This window comes from Saccharomyces eubayanus, chromosome XIV (genome assembly GCF_001298625.1).
Source record: "Saccharomyces eubayanus strain FM1318 chromosome XIV, whole genome shotgun sequence".
Taxonomy (NCBI): Eukaryota; Fungi; Ascomycota; class Saccharomycetes; order Saccharomycetales; family Saccharomycetaceae; genus Saccharomyces; species Saccharomyces eubayanus.
In genome coordinates, this window is record NC_030973.1 from 391,504 (window position 1) to 418,599 (window position 27,096).

General features: G+C 38.4%; 13 protein-coding genes across 13 annotated transcripts; 5 read left to right on the top strand and 8 right to left on the bottom strand.

Annotated features, from left to right (window-relative positions):
• Positions 1–43: 43 nt before the first annotated feature.
• MRP35 (mitochondrial 54S ribosomal protein bL35m) lies at positions 44–340 on the bottom strand (the record flags this gene model as incomplete). Its single annotated transcript, XM_018367635.1, has 1 exon — positions 44–340. One exon carries the CDS (start codon positions 338–340, stop codon positions 44–46), a length of 297 nt encoding a protein of 98 aa, XP_018219759.1.
• Positions 341–691: 351 nt separating this feature from the next.
• On the bottom strand, positions 692–2,545 carry TOM70 (protein channel TOM70; the record flags this gene model as incomplete). The annotated part of the gene is made up of 1 exon (XM_018367636.1): positions 692–2,545. One exon carries the CDS (start codon positions 2,543–2,545, stop codon positions 692–694), a length of 1,854 nt encoding a protein of 617 aa, XP_018219760.1.
• Positions 2,546–3,016: 471 nt separating this feature from the next.
• NCS2 (Ncs2p) lies at positions 3,017–4,501 on the top strand (the record flags this gene model as incomplete). The annotated part of the gene is made up of 1 exon (XM_018367637.1): positions 3,017–4,501. One exon carries the CDS (start codon positions 3,017–3,019, stop codon positions 4,499–4,501), a length of 1,485 nt encoding a protein of 494 aa, XP_018219761.1.
• Positions 4,502–4,630: 129 nt separating this feature from the next.
• On the bottom strand, positions 4,631–7,618 carry DCP2 (decapping enzyme complex catalytic subunit; the record flags this gene model as incomplete). Its single annotated transcript, XM_018367638.1, has 1 exon — positions 4,631–7,618. One exon carries the CDS (start codon positions 7,616–7,618, stop codon positions 4,631–4,633), a length of 2,988 nt encoding a protein of 995 aa, XP_018219762.1.
• An 810-nt stretch (positions 7,619–8,428) lies between these two features.
• MLS1 (malate synthase MLS1) lies at positions 8,429–10,093 on the top strand (the record flags this gene model as incomplete). The annotated part of the gene is made up of 1 exon (XM_018367639.1): positions 8,429–10,093. One exon carries the CDS (start codon positions 8,429–8,431, stop codon positions 10,091–10,093), a length of 1,665 nt encoding a protein of 554 aa, XP_018219763.1.
• A 316-nt stretch (positions 10,094–10,409) lies between these two features.
• DMA2 (ubiquitin-conjugating protein DMA2) lies at positions 10,410–12,041 on the top strand (the record flags this gene model as incomplete). Its single annotated transcript, XM_018367640.1, has 1 exon — positions 10,410–12,041. The coding sequence occupies one exon, from the start codon at positions 10,410–10,412 to the stop codon at positions 12,039–12,041; it is 1,632 nt and encodes a 543-aa protein (XP_018219764.1).
• A 255-nt stretch (positions 12,042–12,296) lies between these two features.
• DI49_4620 (uncharacterized protein) lies at positions 12,297–14,252 on the bottom strand (the record flags this gene model as incomplete). Its single annotated transcript, XM_018367641.1, has 1 exon — positions 12,297–14,252. The coding sequence occupies one exon, from the start codon at positions 14,250–14,252 to the stop codon at positions 12,297–12,299; it is 1,956 nt and encodes a 651-aa protein (XP_018219765.1).
• Positions 14,253–14,919: 667 nt separating this feature from the next.
• Positions 14,920–15,348, top strand: RPC19 (DNA-directed RNA polymerase core subunit RPC19; the record flags this gene model as incomplete). Its single annotated transcript, XM_018367642.1, has 1 exon — positions 14,920–15,348. The coding sequence occupies one exon, from the start codon at positions 14,920–14,922 to the stop codon at positions 15,346–15,348; it is 429 nt and encodes a 142-aa protein (XP_018219766.1).
• Positions 15,349–19,110: 3,762 nt separating this feature from the next.
• CYB5 (Cyb5p) lies at positions 19,111–19,473 on the bottom strand (the record flags this gene model as incomplete). The annotated part of the gene is made up of 1 exon (XM_018367643.1): positions 19,111–19,473. The coding sequence occupies one exon, from the start codon at positions 19,471–19,473 to the stop codon at positions 19,111–19,113; it is 363 nt and encodes a 120-aa protein (XP_018219767.1).
• A 523-nt stretch (positions 19,474–19,996) lies between these two features.
• Positions 19,997–20,662, bottom strand: NOP15 (rRNA-binding ribosome biosynthesis protein NOP15; the record flags this gene model as incomplete). The annotated part of the gene is made up of 1 exon (XM_018367644.1): positions 19,997–20,662. One exon carries the CDS (start codon positions 20,660–20,662, stop codon positions 19,997–19,999), a length of 666 nt encoding a protein of 221 aa, XP_018219768.1.
• Positions 20,663–21,160: 498 nt separating this feature from the next.
• On the bottom strand, positions 21,161–21,973 carry DI49_4624 (uncharacterized protein; the record flags this gene model as incomplete). Its single annotated transcript, XM_018367645.1, has 1 exon — positions 21,161–21,973. One exon carries the CDS (start codon positions 21,971–21,973, stop codon positions 21,161–21,163), a length of 813 nt encoding a protein of 270 aa, XP_018219769.1.
• Positions 21,974–22,272: 299 nt separating this feature from the next.
• On the top strand, positions 22,273–22,947 carry YAF9 (YEATS domain-containing protein YAF9; the record flags this gene model as incomplete). The annotated part of the gene is made up of 1 exon (XM_018367646.1): positions 22,273–22,947. The coding sequence occupies one exon, from the start codon at positions 22,273–22,275 to the stop codon at positions 22,945–22,947; it is 675 nt and encodes a 224-aa protein (XP_018219770.1).
• Positions 22,948–23,147: 200 nt separating this feature from the next.
• INP52 (phosphatidylinositol-3-/phosphoinositide 5-phosphatase INP52) lies at positions 23,148–26,705 on the bottom strand (the record flags this gene model as incomplete). The annotated part of the gene is made up of 1 exon (XM_018367647.1): positions 23,148–26,705. The coding sequence occupies one exon, from the start codon at positions 26,703–26,705 to the stop codon at positions 23,148–23,150; it is 3,558 nt and encodes a 1,185-aa protein (XP_018219771.1).
• Positions 26,706–27,096: the final 391 nt, after the last annotated feature.

Consider the following 27,096-nt stretch of genomic DNA (forward strand, 5'->3'; position numbering starts at 1 on the left):
GCCATATTAGTTGATAGGAGAGAACATGCGAAAGACTATTTTCTCAATGGTAAGGTAGTAAACGTTTTAGATGTTTTAAATAAGATGAATTGGCTGTTTTCCTTCCGCTCAAGGCTTTCAAGGATCTATGGGACCAGCCTATATTACCATGTTTTCTACCAGCTATGCCTCTTTTGAAAGTATTGCCGGTACGCCTCCACCTCTTTGCTGTACCTTTGTGGGTTTTCATTAGAGTTCTTATTGTGATTGCGGAAACATTGTTAAATAAAAACTGGTTCAATCTTGGTTTGAAGCTATTGGACCCCTTCAATAGCGGATGTAATACGTTGAACAAAGACATATTTTAGATTTGGTCTGCTCGTTGCTACTGGCTATTTGCACTTGTCTTCGTCAGATGGTGTATGTCCTTTGTAGTCAATCAAATTATTATTCGGCCCCGGAAAAAATACTAAGAAAATGAAGGTTGAAAATTTTTGATTTTGGTTATACGTACTGCTAATTATTTACAGAATGAAAGAAAAAAAAAAAGATGGATATGTATATATTCTAACATACATATGTGTATATTGAAACAAAAATGAAAAACAAAAAATTCCAGAGTGACATATCAACACTGTTTCTTTTTTGCCGTGCTGTTTATTTTTTGTTTCTGTCTTTTTTTTAAAATTTTTTTTTGAAATGTGTTCAATGTTTACATTAAACCTTGTTCACGTAATTTAGCTAGAGTTTCTTGAATCTTGGTAGCCAATACTGGATCGGATCTGATTCTTTGTTGAACTTTGGCTGCTTCAGCAAAAGTAATGGCTTGCAATTTCTCCTCCATAGTTCTGGCAAGATCAGCAGACTCTTCGAATAATGCAATAGCCTCGTCGATATCTTCTTGTTGCAATTTCATTTGAGCCAAACCAATTTTAGCTTGTTCACTTCTTGGATCTAATTTGGATGCTTTTTCTAATAGATTGGTAGCTTCAATAAAATTCTCAACTGTTGGATTTCTTGTCAATAAAGTAGCCTTACCGACCAATGGTGCGATACCAACGTAAATACCTTCCAATTTGTTCTCTAATTCAATAGCCAAATCGTATTGTTTCAAAGCCTTATCGAAATCGTTCTTGTCAGTTAATATTTCAGCGAAGAAATTTGGTACTTCTGGTGCCTCTGGGAATTTTCTCTTAGCTTCACTGAACAGGGTTTCACAGTCATCAAATTTATTTTCACGGTATGCTAAACATGCTAGTTGAATGTAAGGGAAGATGTTCTCTGGGTCTAATTCTTTAGCCTTGTCGAAGTCTTTACCTGCTTGATCATAGTTTTGTAAGATGAAGTTCATTTGACCACGATGATAATACACAGAAGAGTTATTCAAATCCAATTTCAAAGCTTTGTCAAAGTAGTTATAATATTCTGTAGAGTCATTTCTATCAGCCATAATTAAGGCCATGTAGATGTATGAATTGACTCTTGGGAACAAATCGATGGCTTTCTTGATGTCTTCATGAGCTCCCAACGGATCGTTTTTCAAAAATTTGAAAATACCAGTATGTTCCAAAGAGATAGCTAATTTTTCTTTCACTTTTTCGTCCTCATTATCCTTATCCAGTTGTTCTTCAAATAACTTTACAGCTTTCGTGAAGGATTCATCAGCCCTATCGTAACTGTCAGGAGATCTCTTGTACAAATTAGCTAACCCGTTCATTAATTCTTTATCAGCTTCATTGGATTCGTCACAGTTAGCAAAGGTTAACTCAGGCTTGAAAATACCAAAGAATGAGGCCATAGATGTAACTGAAGGTAAGCTTTCTTGCTTGTCCTTACGTTCTTTTAGTGGTTGGGTAGATAGTTCTGTTGGTGTAGCAGTAGCGGCATCAACGTCACCGAACTTTTCTTTCAATCTTGACATAGCTTGTTTATTCAAGTTTCTTTCCAACATTGGTTCAATAGAAGCATCATTGAAGTCACCGTTTAGGGACAATACAGACAAATCAAACATCGCATCAGCAAAATTTCCCAACCCCTCATTAGCAGAGGCTCTTCTCAATAAAACTTTCGAGTAATCGGGTTTTAACTCAAGGGCCTTGGTACTCATTTCAACAACCTTTTTCAAGTCGCCAACAGAAACATAACAGGCGGACAAGTTCGAGTAGAAAACAGGGTCTTCCTTCAATTCCAATGCCCAATTGTAGTATTTAATAGCGTCATCATACTTCTTATTTCTAAAGTATTGATTACCCTTGTCCTTTAAGGCTAATGCGTATTTATCCTTTTCTTCAGCAGTAAAATCTGCTTTTTTTGAAAAATCTGGTTCCCCATTAGCAGTGACTGGATAAACGGGGGGCTTTGATTCACTTGCCGATTTCTTAGCACTTTCAGCTTTCTTCTGAGACCCCTTTGCCTCCTTCTTTTCATCCCGAGAGAGCGTTTCCTTCTTCCCTTGTTGTTGCTGTTGTTGCAATTGGGTGTAATAATAATATGCACCAACGGCAGTACCTGTAGCGGCAATGGTGGCCAAAATGGCAGTTTTGTTCTTTGAAATAAAACTCTTCATTGGCAATTGGGCACCTCGATGTGATGTCTAACGTCACTTTCAGATTTTGCTTCTCTTCCACAGTAGGTAAGATTCCTCTTAATTCCTTTAAAAGATCTTTCCCACTGGCCGTCCAAACACAAAAGTTAGTCAGGGCCTCTGACGCGCCGTTTATCGTGATAATACAAAATCGAGCTGACTTTAGTAACACCTTATGTTGCCGTAACTTAAAGTTGCTGTTATGATATTCGGCGTATGGCTCTATTAACCTGCATACTTTGGCGATGGTGGTTAGTATACTTTGAGTGGCAGATTTCTCGAATATGTTCTTTATATGGGGGAGGTTTCATTGTCATGAATCACGGAGTTCATAATTTTTCAGTTATAATAGTGAAAATTTCCCATAATGGCGATGAGATGAGATGAGTTTGAAACTGGAAATATTTAATTTGCACTTTGTATCAAGTGCCCAAATTATAGTTCGGTCAAGTCATGGAGTGTCAGAGATGTCCCGTAACAGCCAAAACCCTAGCGACTGTTTTGTCGAGGAAGGAAAAGTTTTGCGATGAGTGCTTCATTAAGTTCGTTAGTACTAAGCAAAGAAAGCAAATGATGAAAGATGAATTTTTCAGAAACTTGTTCAAGGTCGTATATCCGCTCGAAAAAGAAGGTTCTGTTGGAAAAATATTGTTGCCCTTGTCACTTTCTGACTCAGGATCCTTAGTTATGCTAGATATAGTCCATGATTTGTTATTGGAGCAGAACAAACAGCACAACAATCACACGGGTTTCACGGTCGATATACTTACCATATCAACCGAGGACAATCTTCCTATTATTAAAGAGCAAATGAAATTACTGATCAAGGAAAAAATGCTAGAACTGAATGAAATATCCGACATATATAAAGTTCACTTCATTGATATAAATGAATTTTTCAATAGCACATCGAGCGTATCGAATTTGATCATCGACGATGGAAATTTTGAAATTTTTGCTAAATCCAGGTCGGTGGGTAATGAGGATAAGTTATCTTTGAAGGAAATATTAAGCGAATATTGTTTAAACAACTCATCTAGAACTGACCTAACGTCGATTATGAAAACCCAATTAATCAAACATTTTGCATTTGAAAATGGCAACGATGCTATTTTGTGGGGCCACTCCATGACAAAGCTATCTGAGGTGATCATTTCTCTTGTGGTGAAAGGTAAAGGTTCTCAAATAGCCACTTTCTTAGACTCTGAATCTTTTGACACATTGGACAATAAGCCATGTAATTATAAAAACTTATATCCAATGAAAGATCTACTATCGGTTGAAATCGAAAGTTTCCTGCAAATTAAAAACATGACCAAATTCCTCATCAACGTTGAAGAAACTAACTCCAAACCCAACTGTTTAGTTTCGAAGAAACCAACATCGGCGATCAATCAACAAAAACTAATCAAGAACATGACAATCAATGAAATTACTACCAAATATTTCCAAGATATTCAAAACGATTATTCGAATATAATATCAACGGTTTTAAGAACCGCAGATAAACTAGCAGAGCCTAAACCTAGTACAACAAAGACATCGCAATGTCAAATATGCCAATCTAAAATCTATACTAACCCATCGAATTGGCTGGATAGAATTACGGTCACTACACCTTATCCTAGAGAGACCACCGAGGAAGAACATTTATTCAAGCAGTGGCAAGATTCGAAATTAGGACAATCTCACACTCATTATGTTGAATTGTTAAACGAAATAAAAAGGGACTCCATAAATAGTGATGATGACAGTGATAATAATGATATGAAATTGTGCTATGGTTGTCTAATTTTATTGAACACAAGCATTAAGGATAAAAATTTAGTCTGGCCCAGAGTCAATACTATGAGTAGTTTAGTGAATCCAACTAGTGAAGATAAGGAGCTAAATGATATACTGGATCAATTCGAAATTACTTCCGATGTCGAAGAGTGATGGAACAACAAAGACAAATGGATACTCCGTTACTTCCGTACGTACTTATTTATTGAGTAATTTAGTTGTTCCCATTTATTGCTAATGCCTATATATAGTATATTTATAAAAAATCGTTATATTTTTTTTTCATTTCCTATGCAAGATATTCAATAATTCGTTAGATTCCATGTTCCCATTGGAACGTATGTCAAACGTTTGTGCATTTGTAGCTGTTGGTCTGTTTTGTAACATACTTAGTAATTCGTTTGAAGAATTTCCTTGACTAGCAGACATTAGGGGGAATCCGGTTGCAGCGGCCGTAGAAGTGGCTGTTGGCGTGGTGTATATACTATTATTGAAGGTGTTGTTACTTTTATTACCATGCAAAATGTTTAGTAATTCGTGGGAGTTGTCTTCGCTTGAGACTTTTGAATATCTATTTTCGAGTGGATTAGGTTTCAAGTAACTTAGTAATTCAGACGAGTTATTATTAGATTCTTGGTTTTCAGTAATTTCGTTTTGCTTCAACAAGTTGAACAATTCATTTGATGGGGTATCGGTAGTCGGAGGTGGCTTTGAAACGTTACCTTTTCCCAGCATACTCAACAGTCCTTTTGCTGAATTACCTTCCATGTTCGCGTCAATACTACCAGGTTGTTTTGGAGATGCAGCGTCCTTTTGACTTAACATTCCTAGTAATTCAGCTGCGTTTGCTTCATTTTTTTTTGGCAATTTTGATGGAGATTCTTCATTGTTTTGATGTTCAGACACGGAATTTCTCTTCAGCATCATCATGATTTCTTCATCCCCATCTAGTTGTTGTGACTTAGGTGATTGTTGATTTGAAGATACAGTGGAAGATATTGGATTTCTTAGCATTTGCAATAAATCTTTTGACGAAGACTGGTTCGAGTTTGATCCAAGTGTTTTGTTTTCATTTGCTAAAGTGGGGATTGTTTCACCACGTTTTAGTAATTTCACCTTAGGTGTCTTTTTTATAGTACTTGTAGCTGATGAAAACCTGGCTGTTTCATTGATAGATTTGTTACTGTCGGTTGTCATATTTTTGTGAGGAACTTCGCCATCCTGAAAGTTATTCTCTTTCAATATTTCTTGGCTTATTCCTTTAGAACTGTCTTGCTTTTGTTCCAATTCTTTTAATTTCTTCTCGTCTTCTCCGTCAGAACTGCTTTCGAAAGCTTCATACGCACTGTTATTGTTGATGTGCATTTCTTGACGATATGAACTGGTCTCTTTATTAGGAGCTCTTACTAATGAGTTTTGTTTACTTTGCGAAGAAACTAAAGACTTCGTAGGTCTCCATTCCATGATGTCGGATTCCGTTGAGTCGCCTGATTTGAATTTTTTGGTTTCTGTTCTTTGTTCTTTCTTTGGCCTTCTTTGGCCGTCTTTTTCGCTTGGTATAATGTTGACTTTGACTTCTTCATTTGACGAGTTTCTTCTTTCTTTGATTGGCTCCATGTCTTCATCTGAACTGCTTTCAAAATCTTCATAATCCTCTTGTTGTGTATCAGAATAAGAGTCATTTGATAGTGACGAAGTATCTACAGTGGAAGAATGGGATTCTTGAGATGGTGCCGGCTTTCTCAACAAATTTAATAAAGCTTGAGAATTTGAGTTGGCAGAATCATGAGGAACGTTTTGGTTGGTTGAATTCAAATCAGTTCCTCTCTGCAAAATTTTTAATTTTGGCTTTTCGCTAATCTGTTCATTTTCTTCAGACTTTTTTGAGTTTAATAAGTTCAATAATTGTCTTGAAGAAGAACTATTTTCAACAGAATTAGTGGGCAAAATATTGTGATGTAATGGTGGAGCAGGGGGTAGGGAAAAAGGTTGGGATAAAGTTGGTCTTGAAAAATTGTGCATGTTTGGAACACCAAATGCCATTGGATTTGGAGGGGCATTGAAGTTAGGAGGTATCTGCGTTGGAAGAGTGTTGTGACCACCGTTGTTGTTGGTGCTGTTGTTTATTGGTAACATGAATGGGAAAGGTGCAAACGGTTGACCATTCATTGAAGCAAACAGCTGAGGATTTGACATGAATGAATTCACCATAGGCATTGCAGGTGGTATAACATTGTTGGCGCCTGCAAATGGTTCTGAGAGAGAAGGAAAGACTGATTGTTGTTGTTGTTGCAGTGGTGGTGGCGGTGGTGGTAACTGTTGTTTCTCCTGTTCTTGTTGAAATTGTTCTTCTTGTTTTTCTTGTTCTCCTTGTTGATTCGAGGGCACCTGTTCGTTGGAGGTTATGATATTGTTGCTGTTTGCTTGTACAGCAGTATGTAGCATGTTCAATAATTCTCTGCCGGGGTCAATCTGCTCCTCTTTTGTAATGCCTAGTAATAGTTTCAATTGTTCCTCTGCATAAGACTTCAATTGGTCTTCATTCTTTATTTGTCTTTGGTGTCTTAGCCACATTGATAAAGGTCTCATCATAGAATTGATAAGATAATACTTAACATTGGATTTGTACAATGTCTTAGAGATTTTTTTGAAATCGAACCATTCAATCTTATCAATCTCATTCCTTACTTGTGGTTTAAAGTTGAAGATTTCTGAGACCCCGGATATCAAAAATATTTTGTAATTCTTCCCTTGAATATTCCTTTCAATGAACTGATTCTCATCAATATAATCTGTCAAGTCAAAGCCTATCTCCTCCTTGACTTCCCTAATACAACAATCTATATCATTTTCGTCTTTAGAAATCTTACCTCTTGGAAATGACCACGAATCCGATTCTGTACCTTGCACCAGTAATATTTTACTCAAATTCTCATTGAATAGAGCAGCACCTCTCACTGGAATACTCTTTTTGTACTTAGAGAATTGCTGAAGCGCTTCGTCTACTCTTATATCCCATTTCCAAATTAAAGGGCACAACTTTATGATTAATTGAGCAAATGATTTAATCTTCAAAGACGGTAAGGTTGGGTTCATCAGTTTGATGAAATCCGTGTAAAACCATGAGGCTTCTTCGAAATGGAACAGTTCTCTCTCGACACTTGACAAATCTTCATTCGGACAATTTATTATAAAACGAACTAACAAGTCCTCCAAAATTCTATCAACAGAGGTGACGTTCTCCAAAGCGTGTCGTAGCGGTAGTGACATTTTCTAATACGGAGGTACTTTTATTTTTTTTAACCGTAAAGCAACCGTACTTCAGCAATTGAATAATAAACAACTAAGAAAGAAGAGAAAACATGTGAGGGATCCTTTAAAAAAGTTGTCCTTTGTTTTTTTTTTGGTCCTTTTCCAAAATCCATCATTTTTTCTTTGAAATCATTCCCGTATCTAGTGATATCTAAACTGAATCAGACCAGGGTAACGTTATAGCCGAGAACATCACTTAATACGTATTGTTACCCTCATTTTTCGGACCAAAGGAGATGTTCAGGCCTATTCCGTTGGCCCGGAGCGGGTAGCCGCCCGGAATTAAGAAAACGTCCCCTTTCCCGAGCTAACCAACGGTCGGGCCGAGGCTCGGATAGATTTTTTGCTTTGTTTTTGTTTCTGTCATGGGAATTATACATCATTTCTTTAGCTGACCCCCAAACTAATCAGCCGGCCATTAGTTATGTAAGACTATGAGTATAGTTTGCACCGGCAGGATAGTAACAGTTATTCATGAACTTTGGGTTCAGTATTTTGCGATCCGAGTTTTAATTGGATAGCCTACGCGAGCGAAGGATTGATGACCCTTATAATTGTTTTTTTTGTTACTACTCATCCAATGTTTGTCCTCTTGCAAGTATATAAGCTACTATAAAGTGTTTTATATCTGAGCTTTTTACGCTTCTCCCTTAAATAATCCTTTCCCTTTTTCCCTTGTTCTAATTTACTGTAGAGGCTAAAGAGCAAAGATTACTGCTGTAAAGTTAAGGAAAAGGAAAGTAATATTATTACACAATAAGGAAAAAAATGGTGAAGATCAGTTTAGATAACGTCAAATTGTTGGTTGATGTGGACAAAGAGCCATTCTTCAAGCCATCCACCACCACAGTGGGTGATATTTTGACTAAAGATGCTCTAGAGTTCATTGTTTTATTGCACAGGACTTTCAATGGCAAGAGGAAACAATTATTAGAGAATAGACAAGTTGTTCAAAAAAAATTGGACTCTGGATCTTACCAGTTGGATTTCTTACCTGAAACTGAGAGCATCAGAAACGACCCCACCTGGCAAGGTCCGATTTTGGCACCGGGTTTGATCAAAAGATCTACTGAAATTACAGGCCCTCCATTGAGAAATATGTTAATCAACGCCCTAAATGCCCCCGTGAACACGTACATGACGGATTTTGAAGATTCTGCTTCCCCCACTTGGAACAACATGGTCTATGGTCAAGTTAACTTGTACGACGCTATCAGAAATAAAATCAATTTTGACACTCCAAGGAAATCTTACGAATTGAACGGCAACGTCGCTGACTTGCCCACGATCATCGTGAGACCCCGTGGTTGGCATATGGTGGAAAAACACCTTTATGTTGATGATGAACCAATTAGCGCCTCTCTGTTTGATTTTGGTTTATATTTCTATCATAATGCCAAAGAACTGATCAACTTGGGTAAGGGTCCTTACTTTTACTTGCCCAAGATGGAGCATCATTTAGAAGCCAAGTTATGGAATGACGTCTTTTGCGTGGCCCAAGATTTCATCGGAATCCCCAGAGGCACAATCAGAGCCACTGTACTGATCGAAACTTTACCAGCAGCTTTTCAAATGGAAGAAATTATCTACCAATTGAGGCAGCATTCCAGTGGGTTGAATTGTGGACGTTGGGACTACATCTTCTCTACAATCAAGAGGCTAAGAAATGACCCTAACCACATCCTGCCCAACAGGGACCTGGTAACAATGACCTCCCCCTTCATGGACGCATACGTGAAAAGACTGATAAACACTTGTCACCGTAGAAGCGTTCATGCCATGGGCGGTATGGCCGCTCAAATCCCTATCAAAGACGATCCCGTGGCCAATGAAAAGGCCATGACTAAAGTCCGCAACGATAAAATCAGGGAGTTGACAAACGGCCATGATGGGTCTTGGGTTGCACATCCGGCACTGGCTCCGATCTGTAATGAAGTCTTCATCAATATGGGGACTCCGAATCAAATCTACTTCGTTCCTGAAAATGTCGTCACGGCTTCAAACCTCTTGGAGACCAAGATCCCCAATGGCAAGGTTACCACCGACGGCATTATACAGAACTTGGATATTGGCCTGCAATACATGGAAGCGTGGCTAAGAGGCTCAGGTTGTGTGCCCATCAACAACTTAATGGAAGATGCCGCCACAGCTGAAGTGTCTCGTTGCCAATTGTACCAGTGGGTGAGACACGGCGTCACACTAAGTGACACCGGCGAAAAGGTCACCCCACAATTGACCCAAAAGATCCTGGAGGAGCAAGTGGAAAGACTATCCAAGGCAAGTCCACTAGGCGACAAGAACAAGTTCGCGCTGGCCGCTAAGTATTTCTTGCCAGAAATCAGAGGTGAGAAATTCAGTGAATTCTTGACTACGTTATTGTACGACGAGATTGTGACCACCAAGGCCACCCCCACTGACTTAAGCAAGTTGTAATTACCATCGCCTCGTATATACATGTATACTCATGTTTCGCCAACCTATCTATCTACATATCGAATATTCAAAACTCATTTTTTATTATACTATGACACCATTGCGGTACAACCATCTTATCGTAATTTCCTTTGGCCCTCGGGCGCGGGTGCTGCGGTCACGGACGACGGTAGAACGATCAATCAATACGGTTGGAGGTTAAACACAATACTTGATGACTCCAGCCAAACGTGTATATATGAGGTGCTTTAGAGCACAGCAAGAAAATACAGCGGTCCATTAAAATAGCACATTCGAGATTGCAGCAGAATCGGAAATGTATACGCCCATTCCTGCCAATACCCCGGCACCCACTGCTCCAGCCTCGTCGATGGCTTCTAACTCTTCATCCGGATCGAATGCCAACTCTAGCAGCACTACGGGCAACAACTCGAACATGAGGAACGCTGGCAATGGTAGAGCTAGCGGTACGTCTTCCAACGGAAGAGCTCGTTCTGGGTCAGGTATCAGTTCGTTTTTGAATACTTTCGGAATTAGACAAAACAACCAGACGGCCTCGTCTTCTTCTGCGGCTCCGGATCAGCGTCTATTTGGCACCACTCCATCCAACTCAAATATGAGTTCGGCCATGGAAAACGCTAATGCTGCTCCACCTCAGCAGGAACCCCGCCTGCATCACCCCATACAAATGCCTGCATCGGTCCAGTTTCACGTTCACCGTAACTATCAGCTTCCAATTTCCTTATCGCTAACCGCCCCCATGTCCGCAGATCAACACCAACATCATCAACAACAGCAGTCTCCACAAAATTTTGAAAACAGCAATGCTGCGAGTATTCAAGAGGCCTTGAATCAACAACAGACTGCCACTACATCCAATAACAATACTACTACCACTACAACGTCTACTACTCTATTGATACCAGCGGATGTAGCAAGAAACAATACAGGTCTCGCAGCCTCTGGCTTGGAAGGCCCGGCCTCCACCACTAACAATCAGGAAATGTATAAGAATCTGCGTCACTTGATATATGCTGCAAACCAGCCAAATGGGACGGAAATTTTGCATTTGGACTTACCTGCGACAATCGCAGGAGATTCAAGCAATACTATTAATGTTGATGAAGATACTTTGAAGCAAAGAAAGGACAAGCATGGTCTTTTCAGTATAAGGTTAACGCCCTTCATTGACAGTTCTTCCACCACAAATCAAGGTTTATTTTTCGAACCGATTATAAGAAAAGCAGGGCCAGGATCTCAATTGGTTATTGGCCGCTACACTGAACGTGTCCGCGATGCAATCTCTAAGATACCTGAACAATACCATCCAGTGGTATTTAAATCTAAGGTCGTATCAAGAACACATGGCTGTTTCAAAGTAGATACTCAAGGTAATTGGTATATAAAGGATGTGAAATCTTCGAGTGGGACTTTTTTGAACCACCAAAGACTTTCCCCCGCTTCATCGTTGTCAAAGGATACCCTTTTACGGGATGGTGACATCCTGCAATTAGGAATGGATTTTAGAGGCGGCACTGAAGAAATTTATCGTTGTGTAAGGATGAGGGTAGAGGTGAACAGATCATGGAAACTGAAGGCAAACTCGTTTAATAAAGAAGCTTTGCAACGGTTACAGAACCTACAGAAATTAACTACAGGAGTTGAAGAAGAAGATTGCTCGATTTGTTTGTGTAAGATCAAGCCATGTCAGGCTATTTTCATATCTCCATGCGCTCATAGCTGGCATTTCCGTTGCGTAAGAAGGCTAGTCATGCTCTCATACCCGCAATTCATATGTCCCAACTGTAGATCAAGTTGCGATTTGGAAGCTTCTTTCGAAAGTAGCGACGAAGAGGATGAAAGTGATGTGGAAAGCGAAGGCGATCAACTGGTTGATCAATTGAGCGTACTAATGGAAACTTCAAAGGATGCCGTCGACCATCCCTAAGGTAAAAGTAAAATGCACAACTTAAAAAAAAAATTAAAAATTAAAAAAAAAGGAAAAGGAAAAAACCACCAAAAGATCAAATCTTATCTCTTCATATTATTATTTTAGTTATTCTCTACCATATACTTATACATTTGTATATTTCGCGTTGTTTACATATCAAGTTTATTATTTTTAAAATTCAATACCACATCTTGTTAATCGTTCAATTTTGTTTTCTTAACTAGGAATATGAAAAATAGATAATTCTAATTATTAGTCCTGTGAAAACTTATCCAGCTCACCTATCAATCTTAGCAAAACTTCTTGGGTTTGTTGCTTACCAAGACCATACTTGTATACTTCATGGCCACCCTCTACGATTTTCCATTCTTGGGTCTTGTGAGAGATTTTTGTCAATTCCCTTTGCCAGTCACCCCACAATGCTGACTTCTTCACCATTTCTTTAGAACTGACAATGCTTGTTTTGACGTTTTGTAAGGACTCTCTATTGTTTGTCACATCCTTATAACTTAAAATGGAGCTAGTGACACTTTCCAAAAATTTAGAACGCAAGAAACGTCCCTGGTATTTCATATCACGTCCAAATATACGCTCTTTAGACCCATGATGAGCCAACAACCAAGAGGTTTGTAATCTCCACCCTAAACTCGACCAAATACCCTTCCACCATAGTCTGAACTCATTGTGTCTTTCAATCTCGGAAGGCAACCAAGTTTTATCATGATTGCGACCATCACGGTTATCGCCATCGTTTCCATCGCCATCATCGCCGTCGCCACGGCCTGGGGGTAATAGTCTCTGAACATAGTTTTTTAACAGCAGTTCCTCGTGCCATGATTCAACGAGCATCATGCTATCCACGATATCAACATTTTTGGCAGTAAACACCCTTGTGAATAGTCCGCCAAGATCGTATCCTACCGTGGTGAATGGACCCATAATTTTAGCGTCCTTAATCAGTGCGTACCTTAGGGATTCGGCTACCATAGCAATTGAAATTGGTGCAGGAGGAGAATCACTCAATCCGTACCCTGGTCTGTCGTATAAACAGTACCTTTGAACTCTATCTAAATGGTATAGTTCTTCGATCCAAGTAGCAGACAGATAACCGGTATCGTAACCTCCATGTTCGAACAAAATTATCGGTTGCTGCTTCTTTTTCCTGTCAGTTGACTCTGTTTCATTGCCTTGATTGAACACGTCACCATAACAAGTTATGTGCAATTTGTAAGTCTTAGCAGCGTCGACGTAGTGAAATGCCTCGTATGAAGGCGATTGAACAGTTATTGGTAATTTGTGCGTCAATCTGTAGGTATCTAATGTAGTCAACAGGGTGTTTAAAGTAAATAGAGTGAAGAATATCAGAATGGCAGATTTGATTGAATTTCTAAACCCAATGAATACCCATTCTGTTAAGGTATGCTTGCCTTGTACTGGTCTAACCTCGCGCGTAGGAGTTGTTGGGGCCGACCCGTATTGGCCTCCGTTGCTGTTGTTGATGTTGTTGCTATTTTCGACATTTGCATTGTTATCATTCACGGTAATAGTAGTATCTTCAATACTGCGTTCCTCCAACGGTTCATTTATTGAATCGTTGTAAAATACGAGGTACCAGTCTAATATGGCGCCAACGAAAAATGAAAATGATGTCCATAAATAGGTAAATGTACCGACAAACCCGATTCTCTGTCTGGTATATTTGATCATATACGTCAGAGCCAGATTGAACAGCGTCAAAACACAGAGGGTCACATTCAAGCCATAATCTAGGGCCGAATACAGTCCCAACTTGTTAAACCAGAGGTTAAAAGAGTTCGCAACAATTGAAATAAATATTAAAATCAGGTCATTGAAACTTGCGTATCGGTTGCTAAACCCGAAAAGAACATCGATGTTGAAAAAGAAATCCGAAATCAACGTGGTGACTAACCAAAGAGTATTGATTAAAATTAGAACGTTCAAAATCCACTTGGAATTATGGATGAAAATCCTATAACCCTTACGAATTTGGAATAGCCTATCCTTTATAAACCCTTCAGATTCGATATCACGACTTTCGTTGACTGAAGACGGACCGTTGATAGAGGAGCTGCCCCCAAGCGTCCTGTGGTTGTTGTTTAGAAGCGGTTGTACTTCCGGATGCTTGTCATGTGCACCCGCCTGTGCTGGTTTCCTTGTAGGTTCGTTATCTAAACTGTTGGCCTCCATGGTGTGTGTTTGCGTCAACACTTTTAGAGCTTTCCAGTCGATTTATTACTCCTTGCAAAGAGAACAAAATATTTATTGTTTTTTTATTTTCTTTCGCACCTCCCTTTAATTGGCAAGATGGTTAAATTTAGGGGTCCCAGCAGCCTTGCGAGGTATAGATAGAAAAAAATATCTATTGACACATCGGAACGTGCTGGAGAGAACCCGTCAAATGATAAACTACCAGAGATGCTGTTGCCCTATCTCCATCTACATACCCATATATGAATTGTCCTGAATACTTATTGTGCTTCTACATTTATCAGGGGCCTTTTTTAAAGATGAAAATGACTATTTTTGTTCAGAAACATAAATCACCTACGGGCAACATAAGACAGTGCTAACACAAAATAACAAGCACAAAAACTCACAATGTTATAAGCAACAAGACTAGACTCAACTAGAGTCATGAAAGCATAGCAACGCTCTTTTAGAACCGACAGTCACTACTATAATAATCAAGGTCCGGGTCACACGTCCGTAGTAAGCGACAGGAGTTTTTATTGCGATGAGATGTGAAAAAAAAAAAGAATTTTTGAAAAAAAGAAGTTATAACGCTGAGCCATATAGTGGAAACGAGGCAGCACTTTGAAGAGCCAAAGCACAGATCCATAGAGCGTACACGTCAATGACTGAAGATATCGAAAACAAGAAGACTGCCCTAGAGGAAACAACACAGGAGCCAAAACCTGCCCAGGAAGAGGAGGATCAGGATGTCGAGATGACTGGCGATGAAGAGCAAGAGGACGAACCAGACAGAGAAAAGATCAAGCTTTTAACACAGGCCACGTCTGAAGACGGCACCAGCGCCTCTTTCCAGATTGTTGAAGAAGACCACACACTGGGCAACGCTCTGCGTTACATCATAATGAAGAACCCAGACGTAGAGTTCTGCGGTTATTCGATACCTCATCCTTCTGAAAACCTGTTAAACGTCAGAATTCAGACCTACGGTGAAACTACCGCTGTGGAGGCCTTACAGAAGGGATTGAAGGACTTGATGGATCTGTGCGACGTCGTGGAATCTAAATTCACCGAAAAAATCAAGAGCATGTAGTGGAAGCCCTGTCGTCCCGTCTAGCATCCCTCTCTTAACGCCGAAACTCTAAACAGTAAGAGACACCACGTCAGTACACCAACGTGTGTTTCGTTATACTACTGCCATATAAGATCTATGTATAATAATATAACTAAGTAAAAACCGCATGAATCGTGCAAAGCGACTATCGTTAATCTGAAATTCTTAAATTTCTTTTTTTAGGGTGCTGCATTACGTATCGAATGACTGAAAATTTTTATTTCTTTTTTCTCTTTAGTTTAATTTTCTCTGCGATGCTCATCGCAAAAGGAAAAATTTTCGTTCCATTATTTGTCTTATAAAAAGACTCTTCTACACTCGTACTCTCCTTCTCTCTTCTGTATTATTATTCATTATAATTATAAAGTTCAGAACATAACCAAGCAAGATCAAAATAAATTCTCGACAAGCATGACTTACGGCGGCAGAGATCAACAATATAACAAGACTAACTTCAATTCCAGAGGTGGTGACTTCCGCGGTGAAAGAAGCTCCGACAGAAACTCCTACAATGACAGACCACAAGGTGGAAACTTCCGTGGGGGTTTCAACGGTGGTCGCTCCAACTACAACCAACCTCAAGAGTTGGTCAGACCAAACTGGGATGTAGAATTACAAAACCTGCCAACTTTCGAAAAGAACTTTTACGTTGAACATGAAACAGTCCGTGACAGGTCTGATGAAGAAATTGCTCAATTCAGAAAGGAAAACGAAATGACCATTTCCGGTCACGACATCCCAAAGCCAATCACTACTTTCGACGAAGCTGGTTTCCCAGATTATGTCTTGAGTGAAGTTAAGGCTGAAGGTTTCGCTAAGCCAACTGGTATTCAATGTCAAGGTTGGCCAATGGCTTTATCTGGTAGAGATATGGTTGGTATTGCTGCCACTGGTTCCGGTAAGACTCTATCTTACTGTTTGCCTGGTATTGTTCATATCAATGCTCAACCATTGTTGGCTCCAGGTGATGGTCCAATCGTTTTGGTTTTGTCTCCAACAAGAGAATTAGCTGTTCAAATTCAAACAGAATGTTCTAAATTTGGTCAAAGTTCCAGAATTAGAAACACCTGTGTTTACGGTGGTGTTCCTAAAAGTCAACAAATCAGAGATCTATCCCGTGGTTCTGAAATTGTCATTGCCACTCCAGGTAGATTGATCGATATGTTGGAAATTGGTAAGACTAACTTGAAAAGAGTTACCTACCTGGTTCTTGACGAAGCTGATAGAATGTTGGATATGGGTTTTGAACCTCAAATCAGAAAGATTGTTGACCAAATTAGACCTGATAGACAAACTCTAATGTGGTCTGCAACTTGGCCAAAGGAAGTTAAGCAATTGGCTGCTGACTACTTAAACGACCCAATTCAAGTTCAAGTTGGTTCTCTAGAATTAGCCGCTTCTCACACTATTACTCAATTAGTTGAAGTTGTTTCCGAGTTCGAAAAGAGAGACCGTTTGAACAAACATTTGGAAGCCGCTTCTCAAGACGACGAATACAAGACTCTAATCTTTGCTTCCACAAAGAGAATGTGTGACGATATCACCAAGTATTTGAGAGAAGATGGATGGCCAGCTTTGGCTATTCACGGTGACAAAGACCAAAGAGAACGTGACTGGGTTTTGCAAGAATTCAGAAACGGTGGATCACCTATCATGGTTGCCACAGATGTGGCTGCCAGAGGTATTGGTATGTTAATTTTTCATTCTTTTTGATTATTTTTTTATTTCCCAAACGCAATAGCAATCCAATCCCTTTTGATTTTGCTTTTAACGACATTAACGATTTCATGAAAACAATATTACGATAACAACACAAAGGATTATTATAAAATATGACTTTTACTTTGACTTTACTTTGACTTTTTTTTTCTATTTTTTTTTCTATTTTTTTTCTTTTTTTTTTTTTTTTTTTTTTTGATCTTTTCGAGTCTCATACTATTCAAGTATAATTCACGTTAAGAAATTTCGGAATTTTAATTTTAATTCGAATAACTTCTAATGCATCACTACAGAAAACTAATATTGGGAGGATGAGAAAAATTGGCTTTAATTAGCCATTTTGAGAGACGGGAAATTATAAACTGGGAGAAGTATATGTGTGTTTTAATTTTTTGCACTTGATATAGAAAGTATTAGCTTCTCGATATCAGCGCAAATAAAAAAGAGAACGGGCTTTTGGCTTATTTTGAGAACACTTATTTATGCTTCATTGATCGTTGTTATTTTCAATACTTGTCATTTTTTCACGGGTAGATTTTTTTTCAAAGAAAAGAAATATCCATTTTTAAATGCCGTCATCCTTTTTGATTATTATTATTCACTTTTTGTGTAGTTTATGCATTTTGTAGTTATATTGAAATGCTGTCATGATTCCAAGTTCAAATTACCAAGGACTATTGAAGGAAATTGAAAATACAAAGTTAACTGATATTGGAATATCAGTTGACAATTTGTAATTTTGATTTTGATTTTTCAACAGGACTTTTTTCATTTGGACGAGGACTCTGGAGTATTGAGATTTAAATATTTCGGATTCTTTAATACAAATATAATTCTGATAGACCTCAAAGAAAAAGGGAAATTCAATCCATTAATGTGTCTACGCGTGGAAGGGGGATATAAAGATGATCCAGTTACAAAACAACGAACCAAATTACTAACAAGAAATTTTGTGAACTTTTGTTTACATTTCACTTTTTTATTACAGATGTCAAAGGTATTAACTATGTTATCAACTATGACATGCCAGGTAACATTGAAGATTATGTTCACAGAATTGGTAGAACTGGTAGAGCAGGTGCTACTGGTACTGCTGTTTCTTTCTTCACCGAAGAAAACAAAGGTTTAGGTAGCAAGTTGATTTCCATCATGAAAGAAGCTAACCAAAACATTCCACCCGAATTATTGAAGTACGACAGAAGATCTTACGGTGGTCACCCAAGATACGGTGGTGGCCGTGGTGGCCGTGGTGGTTACGGTGGTGGCCGTAGAGGCGGTTATGGTGGTGGCCGTGGTGGTTACGGTGGTGGCCGTGGCGGTTACGGTGGTAACAGAGGCCGTTCAAACTATTGAGGCTAAACATCTCACTTTGCACTCCTCCGTCTACAATTAATATATAAATTGACCGCATCATTTCATTAGTCAGTGCATGATATAAATTTCTTTTGCTGTATACTACATTCTAATACTTTTAAGTTTTTCCCGTGATATTTATCCCTTTAATTACCTCGAACTCCATGAAAGAATAGTGACATCTATTCCTAAATACAATTAGAGAGGACGTTTATCACATCACGCTTAGTGATCGGTAAACAAATCGGCACACGTTTTTCATGTTCGTAAAATGTCAATTCCGATGTTAAACGAATACTACCTAAGATATTTGGTGTAAGAAACCGTCCTCTACTAAAATTTGCATGTAAAGAGAGGAGCGCGCTTAAGTAGGAGGTGACTATATTGGTAAGGGTTTAAGTAAAAGAAGATTGTTTGTCTTTTATCTATAAGACGATATTTTTTACCATACATATAGATAAATATATACATATTACTTTATAATTATTCTATCTGGTAAACAGATATTCTATGATACAGTGAGGTACTCCTGTGAGGTAAAAGCATAACTATTGGTGTTTGAAACATTAATTCCTAACCTTCATTGCTTGAAAATAAATAATTTATTAAAACTGAAACAAAAAAATTAATCGGTTCTGGTAAAGATCTTGTGGTATTTTAAAAAACTAGTTATTCGTTCAACAAATAATAAGCAACACCTAGCATTACAACGGCCAAAATCATGACCAATGTAGCGCTACCTTGACTTTGACTTTCAGAGGTAACAGCCTTCTTTACAACAACAGGCTCACTGGTTTTGTCGACGTCACCAATGTATAAAGTTTTCAGTAGTTTCAAAGCTTCATCAGAATGACCAATATCAACAAAACTATCTGTAGCGTCCTGACCACCCAAATCCATTATAATCTCGTCACCACCTGGATGTTCGTCTTTGAATTGAGAAACGTCGTAAACTTTGTCATCGATGATGATCCAGCAGTTTTCTGGACCGTTGTGTTCGGCGACTTCTTGGTAACTGTAAACTTGAGGCATGGTTTCTATGATTTTTGAGTGTTTTGCTTGGTTGGCTTGGTTTCAATATAAATAATAACAGTAGAAACTTGAATTCTAAAATTTAACGAAAAACTTGAACGAGAAAAAATGAGGAAGTTATTAATGTTTCTTGTTCTTTATATAATCGATCAGCCAAGAGTTATGTGTTATGTGTTGAAATGAGAACAATGCTGCTCAAATATCGCTTTTTGCCCACGAAAACGACGAAAAATTTCTCTTTATGCTAACTTCTCTCACTATCTCGATCTCGTATAGCGTTTTGTTTCGCAGCTATTGTTCTTTTTCAAGCCGTTAAAATTTTCATCCGGAAACTCCAGGGCGTTAACCTCCTCGGGATTTCTATGGTGGAATTCCGTGAGACCTCAGAACTTGTCATCGTATACGGACAAACGGATTATATTGCTGTAATTTGCTATTTAAACGGTTACTATAGTCTGATATATCCTATTCTATCTTACAAAACACTGTTGCCCGGGAATGGTTGAGCAATTAAGCTACCAGATCACCATTTGAATTCGATGCCTGACTTGGCCAATTTATTTATCCTTTCTTCATGTTTTTGCTTCATGTTTTCCTTTAGTTGCTTCACTGGCTTGGTAACACCCTTCTCTACCAAGACTCTTTTCTTGTACTTGTATAATTTTTCGATTTTGGCTCCGTTTGGTAATAGACGTACTTGTAATAGATGGCCCATTAACAAGTAATTGTTCATGGATTCTTGGGCAACCAGCGCGTCCTCTTTGTTAACGAATTCTAAAAACCCATAATGTCTAGAGTTTCCTGATTTCTTATTACGTGCTAATCTCACTTCCCTCAAATCACCAAATTGAGCAAAATATTTACTTAGTTCCTTTTCGTGGAACCCATGTGGTAATCTGCTAACATAAATAATGGCAGAATATTCGTCGAGTTTCTTCTTGTCCTTTGATATTTTTTGATCAACTTTCTTCTTAGGATTCAACTTTTTAATTTTGTGCGTACCGTCTTGTTCATCATCAGAAACAGCCAAACCTTCAATTTTGTCTTCATCGATTTTGTCTTCTTCATCTGAACTGGTAGATGATGATTCTAACTGTAATTCCTCTTCTTTTTTCTGTACTGGTTTTTCTTCTTTGGTTATTTTGTTTACGACTTCCTTGGTGGAACTCTTCTTTACTGACTTGACCATATTGACTACACGTTTCTAAGTACCTGTGTGTTGCTAGTTTACTTGGTTCAGAAATGATGTATAAGGTTAAGAAATTAGAATTTCGTACTCAAAATCAAGAGATGAGATGAGATGAGATGCACTATTTCATTTTTTCTTATGGCGGAAAATTTTTCATAATGAAAAAAAGGCATAAATCTGGGGGGTAACACCTATATTATTGCTTTCCCGTCTGGAGTGAGAATATTAAAAGAAGTAGCATCTGCAATTTGAATCTAAAACGATTTAGCTAGTTAATTCAATTATAGGAGCGAGGCGCCCAGGACATTTGCCTGAAGATACCTCCCCTATCGGTTGTCGACCCGTGCATTCAGAGTTTCGGAATGTTCAGGATCGCTGATTTTATCAGCGTACATTATAATTCGATATAATTCTATATAGTCTACAACTGCCTGGCGGAGTGAAAAGGAAGTGCATTTTAAAGAAAGAAAGGTGTAAAGTAAGAACCTACTTACCTTCTTATTCCATTTTCAATTTTCCGCTTTCTGCTGCTCTTCTTGCCTTAATGTCGGCGTCAGATCCGGCTTCAAAGGCATTCATAAATGTCCAATTCATTTCTTCTCCGTTAGTTAGAAAAGATGTATTACCATTCATCGTAATTCTCCATACCCTCTTTTCAAATGGCAGATTTTCACCTTCTGCTTTCAACACCTCAAATTTGTCAATAGCGCAACTTCCGTTTCTTATAAAGGTACCTTTATCATCAATGGGCTCTTTAGCACTGGAGAATTTCAATAAATTCATACCAAGAGCTGATTTAGTGGCTGCATGTGTAACAATCATAATCGTCTTGATTTCTGGAAATCTTTTTTCTACCCTTTCGATGAAAATGGGCCAGAACTTATGACATCTTTCAAAAATGTCTTCTTCTGTCTCACCTCTACTACTAGGAATGATACTAGATTCCCAATTTGGATTTATCATAGCTGGGAAAAATTTACTCATTACTTCATGAGTTGCTGGTTCTGGGATAATGGGTCTATCAGGTTTGTACCATTCTCCCACACCACGATCTACGTATAATGGAATTTTAAGAGACTCAACTGTGGGTCTACTCGTTTCCAGGCAACGATAAAACGGAGAGCAAAAAATGATCTCAGGTTTGACATCCAGTTTTGAAATATAGTTTGCTAATTCTTGCGCCTGTTCGACACCATGTTCTGAAAGCGGAACATCGTTATCGATGCCGGTAGGAGGTGGTGGATATGGCCCCTTTGGTAACCAATTGGATCTATAACCATGTCTGGCGATGTATATATTTTCTATAGTCATATTTTCTAAAGATTACTATTCTTTGTAGCTCTATCTCTTTACTTTATATTCAAAGAGCTGGACACTTTACACAAGGGTAAAATTCGCTTTGTTTTTGAGCTTGTACTCGAGAGCTTTTGAATTTTAGAGGATTCGGTAATCGAATGACGTGATGACGCTTCAGATTTCGCTATTTTTTCAGAATTTTTTAAGATCTTCTGAATACACAATATTGAAGAATAGCAATGTGAACTCCAGAAGCTAAAGGTCGAATAGACTACTTGGAAGTATTGGACTAGCAAAATTATTACACAGAAAAGATGCCTCCATCAATAAGCAAAAGGATAAAAACTTTGTCGGTAAGCAGGCCAGTAATATATGGTAATACCGCTAAGAAGATGGGTAGTGTTAAACCACCAAATGCCCCCGCTGAACACACTCATTTGTGGACAATCTTTGTAAGAGGTCCACAGAATGAAGATATATCTTACATTATCAAGAAGGTCGTTTTTAAACTCCATGACACCTATCCAAACCCTTTAAGATCTATAGAGGCGCCTCCGTTTGAACTGACTGAAACCGGTTGGGGTGAATTTGATATAAACATCAAGATATATTTTGTGGAGGAAGCCAACGAGAAATTGTTGAACTTTTACCATCGATTACGACTTCATCCATATGCTAATCCCGCTCCAAGTACCGACAATGAAAACGAGAATAACCCACCAGGCCGTAACGCTAAAGACGCAGAAGTTAGTTCCGTTTTCTTTGATGAAATTGTGTTTAATGAACCAAATGAAGAATTTTTTAAAATTCTAATGAGCCGACCAGGAAATGTCTTACCTTCAAACAAGACCGATGATTGTGTGTACTCCAAACAATTGGAACAGGAAGAAATCGACAAGATAGATATTGGCATAGAAAAGGTTGATAGGGAAATAAATGAATTGAAGCAAAAGCTAGAAAGCCTAGTAAAAGAAGAGGCTACTCAATAAGCATCTGAATCTACTGCCAAAGGGCCGTAAATGAAATAGAATATTTTAGGTAATGTTTCGACAGCGGTTGCCGCGATGCTAATATTCATTATAATTGAAATTGTTGGCCTACATCGATAGGAATGTATATAAAGATCTATAAATACCTAACCAGCAATAATTATACAAATTTATGAAATGCGCAATTTTAATGATACAATCTAACTAGGCTTAAGGGGTTTCCACGAATCTACGCTTAGTTTCTCTAATTCTGGGTTTTTTGCAGGTACTTTAGGTGTAGACTTCTTTTTCGACGAGACCTCCTCGTCAGATGTTGTATCCGATGAGGTTACTTTTGATAAGCATCCCTCGCTATTGTTAACCTTAGTAGCAGCAGCGCTTAGATAAGCAGGCTTCTTGACAATTGGTGGTTTCTCAGATTGTGTAGGGGCCTTTGGAGAAACATCTGCGTTTTTCGGAGTATTTGACCTTGAAGATAGGCGTGAGCTATCGGTGGAAATGGCACTTTCATTCAAGTAAATGCTGCTCTTCCTTCTCCTTGGTGTATAAGGAGGGGGAATTGGTTCCTTACTCTCTGGTGTCTCTGTATGATCGACTACTAATGCTGTACTTTTTGAGGAAGTGGCAGACCTTGATGAAACAGGTGGAGGGGGTAGAGGTTTGGGCATAGCATGTCYCTCTAAGGCAGTAAGAGTACCTTCAACTTTATGCGACGACACTCCGGTTATAGGGATCTCATTTACGGATATTACCGGCTTAGGAGAAGTTTCCTTACTATTTCTTGAAATGGGCGGTGGAGGAACATTGGGCTTACTTTTCTCGAAGAGTGCTTCTGAACTAGATCCTTCATTGCCAGCAATCGACCTTGAAGAACGCGAAATGGGAAGTGGAGGAGAAACACATGAAGATGTGTCATCGAGGTCAATTAGTTTTATACCAGCTGATTGAACAGTTACGTCCAAAGGTATGCTTTTCTTTTGAATCTCAGCTTTTATATTATGTGATTTTTTAAAATCCTTTATTGATCCTTCGGGATATGTCTTTTTGTATTCCGCATATAATTTCTCAACTAGATCACGTTTTTTATCCTCATTGATGAAATTCACGTCTGCTCTATACGCAGCATAAACTGGTTTATGATCGCTTATTCTCAAAGGTGCGTCTGAATATGCTAATGGATGCAGGTTCTGACCTTTATAGATAATCCTATCAGTCCAGGATGGCGTTCTTGCCTTTTCAGAAGTATCGTAATTATCAGTTCCATAATCATATTTATAGGTAGGGCGAAATTGAACGGTTGGTTCTTTAAACTCTTGAAATACTACACCTTCGTTTATTTCTTGAGTTAGTTGATCATATTGAAGTAATTTGCCAATATAGCCATCTTCCTGAGTCCTCAGTTCCCTTCTTACTTCATCGTTTACTAAGGTTATTCTGTAATTTAAATCACCTAACCAAAACAATGAATCGTGATGAGGTATCGTTTTAGACCTTGGAAATGTTATATTCCTGTAAATATTGTTGTAGTCATGACGACGTTCGTCAATGTTATTTGCACCTGCTGATAAATGGGTATTGACGAAACAGAAAGACGTTGCCCCGTAATCAAATCTAATAGCCACCGCACCTTTGTTACCAGTGATGCCGCCGAAACCTGTCTTTTTAGTAGATCCCCCTACTTGTTTCACGTTATGGGCCTTATCAGATTTTACAAAGAACAATATCAAGAGAGAGGACATTTGTTCCACTCTAAGTAGAAGATACTTTTCTTCGTATTGGTTTAAACAGTCGGTAACCATAGTTTCCCAAAAAGAGCTTTTCGTATAATCCGCATTTAAGATAGATCCTGCAGTCAATTCGATAACCTCTTGCAACCCTAGCACGACAATGTCTGGCTTGAATTTGTCGCCGATTGGAAATAACCACTCTGATAAGTCCGCTCTTCTAGAGTTACCATTGACATTAAATGTACCAATAAGCAGATTTACATTAGAACAAGTGGTGAATTCGTCTTCTAGTTCCAATAGCCTTTCATTAACATACTCACAAATTGGATCATACAGTTCGACAGCTTGTTGATGCGGTAACCTCCCCAAAAGCGTGTCAATATTTTGCTGCTTTCCTTTGTCCACAAAATTATTAATGTACATTCTACTGACGGACTTTGTGGCGTCTGAAAGAGCACCAGATAGAGACATTTTACCTTTTCTGGAATAGGAAGATTTTAGAGCGTTTGTACCGGTGTAAATCTGTGATATCTGATCTCCATGATCAGCCCATAAAACGTTCTCCTTTTGCACGAATTCGCTAAAGTTTGTGAGAATATTGGGCCTAATTAATCTAAAATCTTCCAAAAATAATCTGAATGCTGATAAAGAGATTGTCTGCTGAATCAGATTGGTTCTATCTAAACAATCCAAACAGTTAGTTCTGAAGATACCATCCTGTTCAGATATCAATCGCCCTTCTTTCACGTCGTACGAAAAATAGCCTGCAGCCATGATTGAGTCTTTTATTTTGGGGATAATCTTTTTTGCCGCTGAGAACCCATCTTGATAAATTTCTCTATGGAAGTCAAAATCCGTTAAGAACACATCTCTTCCAATTTTCATCTTATCAGAGTTCTTCAAATGCTCCCTATACCTCCTCGATAATTGAAGCTCCGAGGACTTCGATGATAATAAATTGATTATATGAACAGGCCCGTATTTTCTGAATAATCTCATAAAGTGTTCATCAAACGTGGGTTGAGTAGCCTCTATGGATCTAGTAATTTGAATCTTTGGACTTATCAATGATGTGTCTTGTTCCCAAAAAACTGGGACGCTTCCTCTTATCTGTGTGAAAGCATAACAATACTGAGAAGAATACATAATCATTTCGGTTTCAACGAAATTCGCTACGTAGCCTTCGTCATCTATACCACGTGCATTGAATCTCGTACCTGCCCTTTTCCAACTTTGTCTTGAAATGATAGTAAGCCCCACTTTTAACTTATTGATGTAGCTGAAAACTGTTTCGGCAAATCCTCGGATTACCGTTGTGAGGAATCCTTGTTCGTCCAAGAGTTGCTTAGTTATCACATCTAACCTATCTCTGTATGTGATAATATCATCCATGAGAAACGAGTTCCACATAAACTCCCTATCGAAATCATCAAAACTCAAAGAATGTTCAGTGAATCCACGTTTCTGCAACGTACAAGTCAGGTCGAAATCTGTGCTATAATAAAAGGAACCATTCGACAGTAGTTTTCTCAATTCGTAGCATGGATGCTTAGGAACTTGATCTTGGCGGTTCAAGCTACTCGAGGAAGAAGAATGCAGCGATGATCTAGATGACCGTATGGAGGCATTGGTACGTGAGCGTGGTTCAAAATCTCCATCGTTGGTCATAATTGGATAGCCAGAAGAATCAATGTCCTGGAAATCCCATTTGGAATTGTTTAAACAAAAAAAGTCCACAGCATATATTTTGTTGACGGTCTTATTAGGAATCGGTTGGGCCGTTTTAGATTTCCCGGTAATAGTCGCTATAAATATAAGACCTTCAAGTTCAATAAGACCAATGAACCCGAATATTTCATGGCTGGAGAGTCTTTGGAAACCATGACTGCTCAAGTCAGCTTTCGGTATGAATTCCACGGCACATGTAGATTTTCGGGAGATTTTATCACCAATTGGTCTAAATAATAATCCATACGATTCTGAAACTATCGCTATACTTCTACCTTGTTGTTTGGATATGAGTATTTTCATTGTTACACGTTTTTTTATAACGTTTTATTCTTTGCGTGCTCCTCCTCTTTGAAAGAGAAATGTAAACCTTTTGAAGGTAAGACTACTTTTAAATATTCACGGCGAGCGGTAAGTATTTTTTTATCCCCTAGTGTCCAGCTCAACCTCTCTATTTAACTTCAGTTTTGTTTCAATTTCGTCACTAACCGCCAAAATAGGCGTTCGGGTCACCCCGCAGGAATTTCGTTTAATTCCAGCAAATCCACAAATAGCTGTTACGTATATAACTAAAACATTGAAGATATCTTATTTAGACAACTGTATCTCTAGTAATTGTACGATAAAAAGAGTGTGAGAATAAATAAACGCATAAATAAATAGAAGCAATTTAGCTTAGAAATTCGAAAAAAAG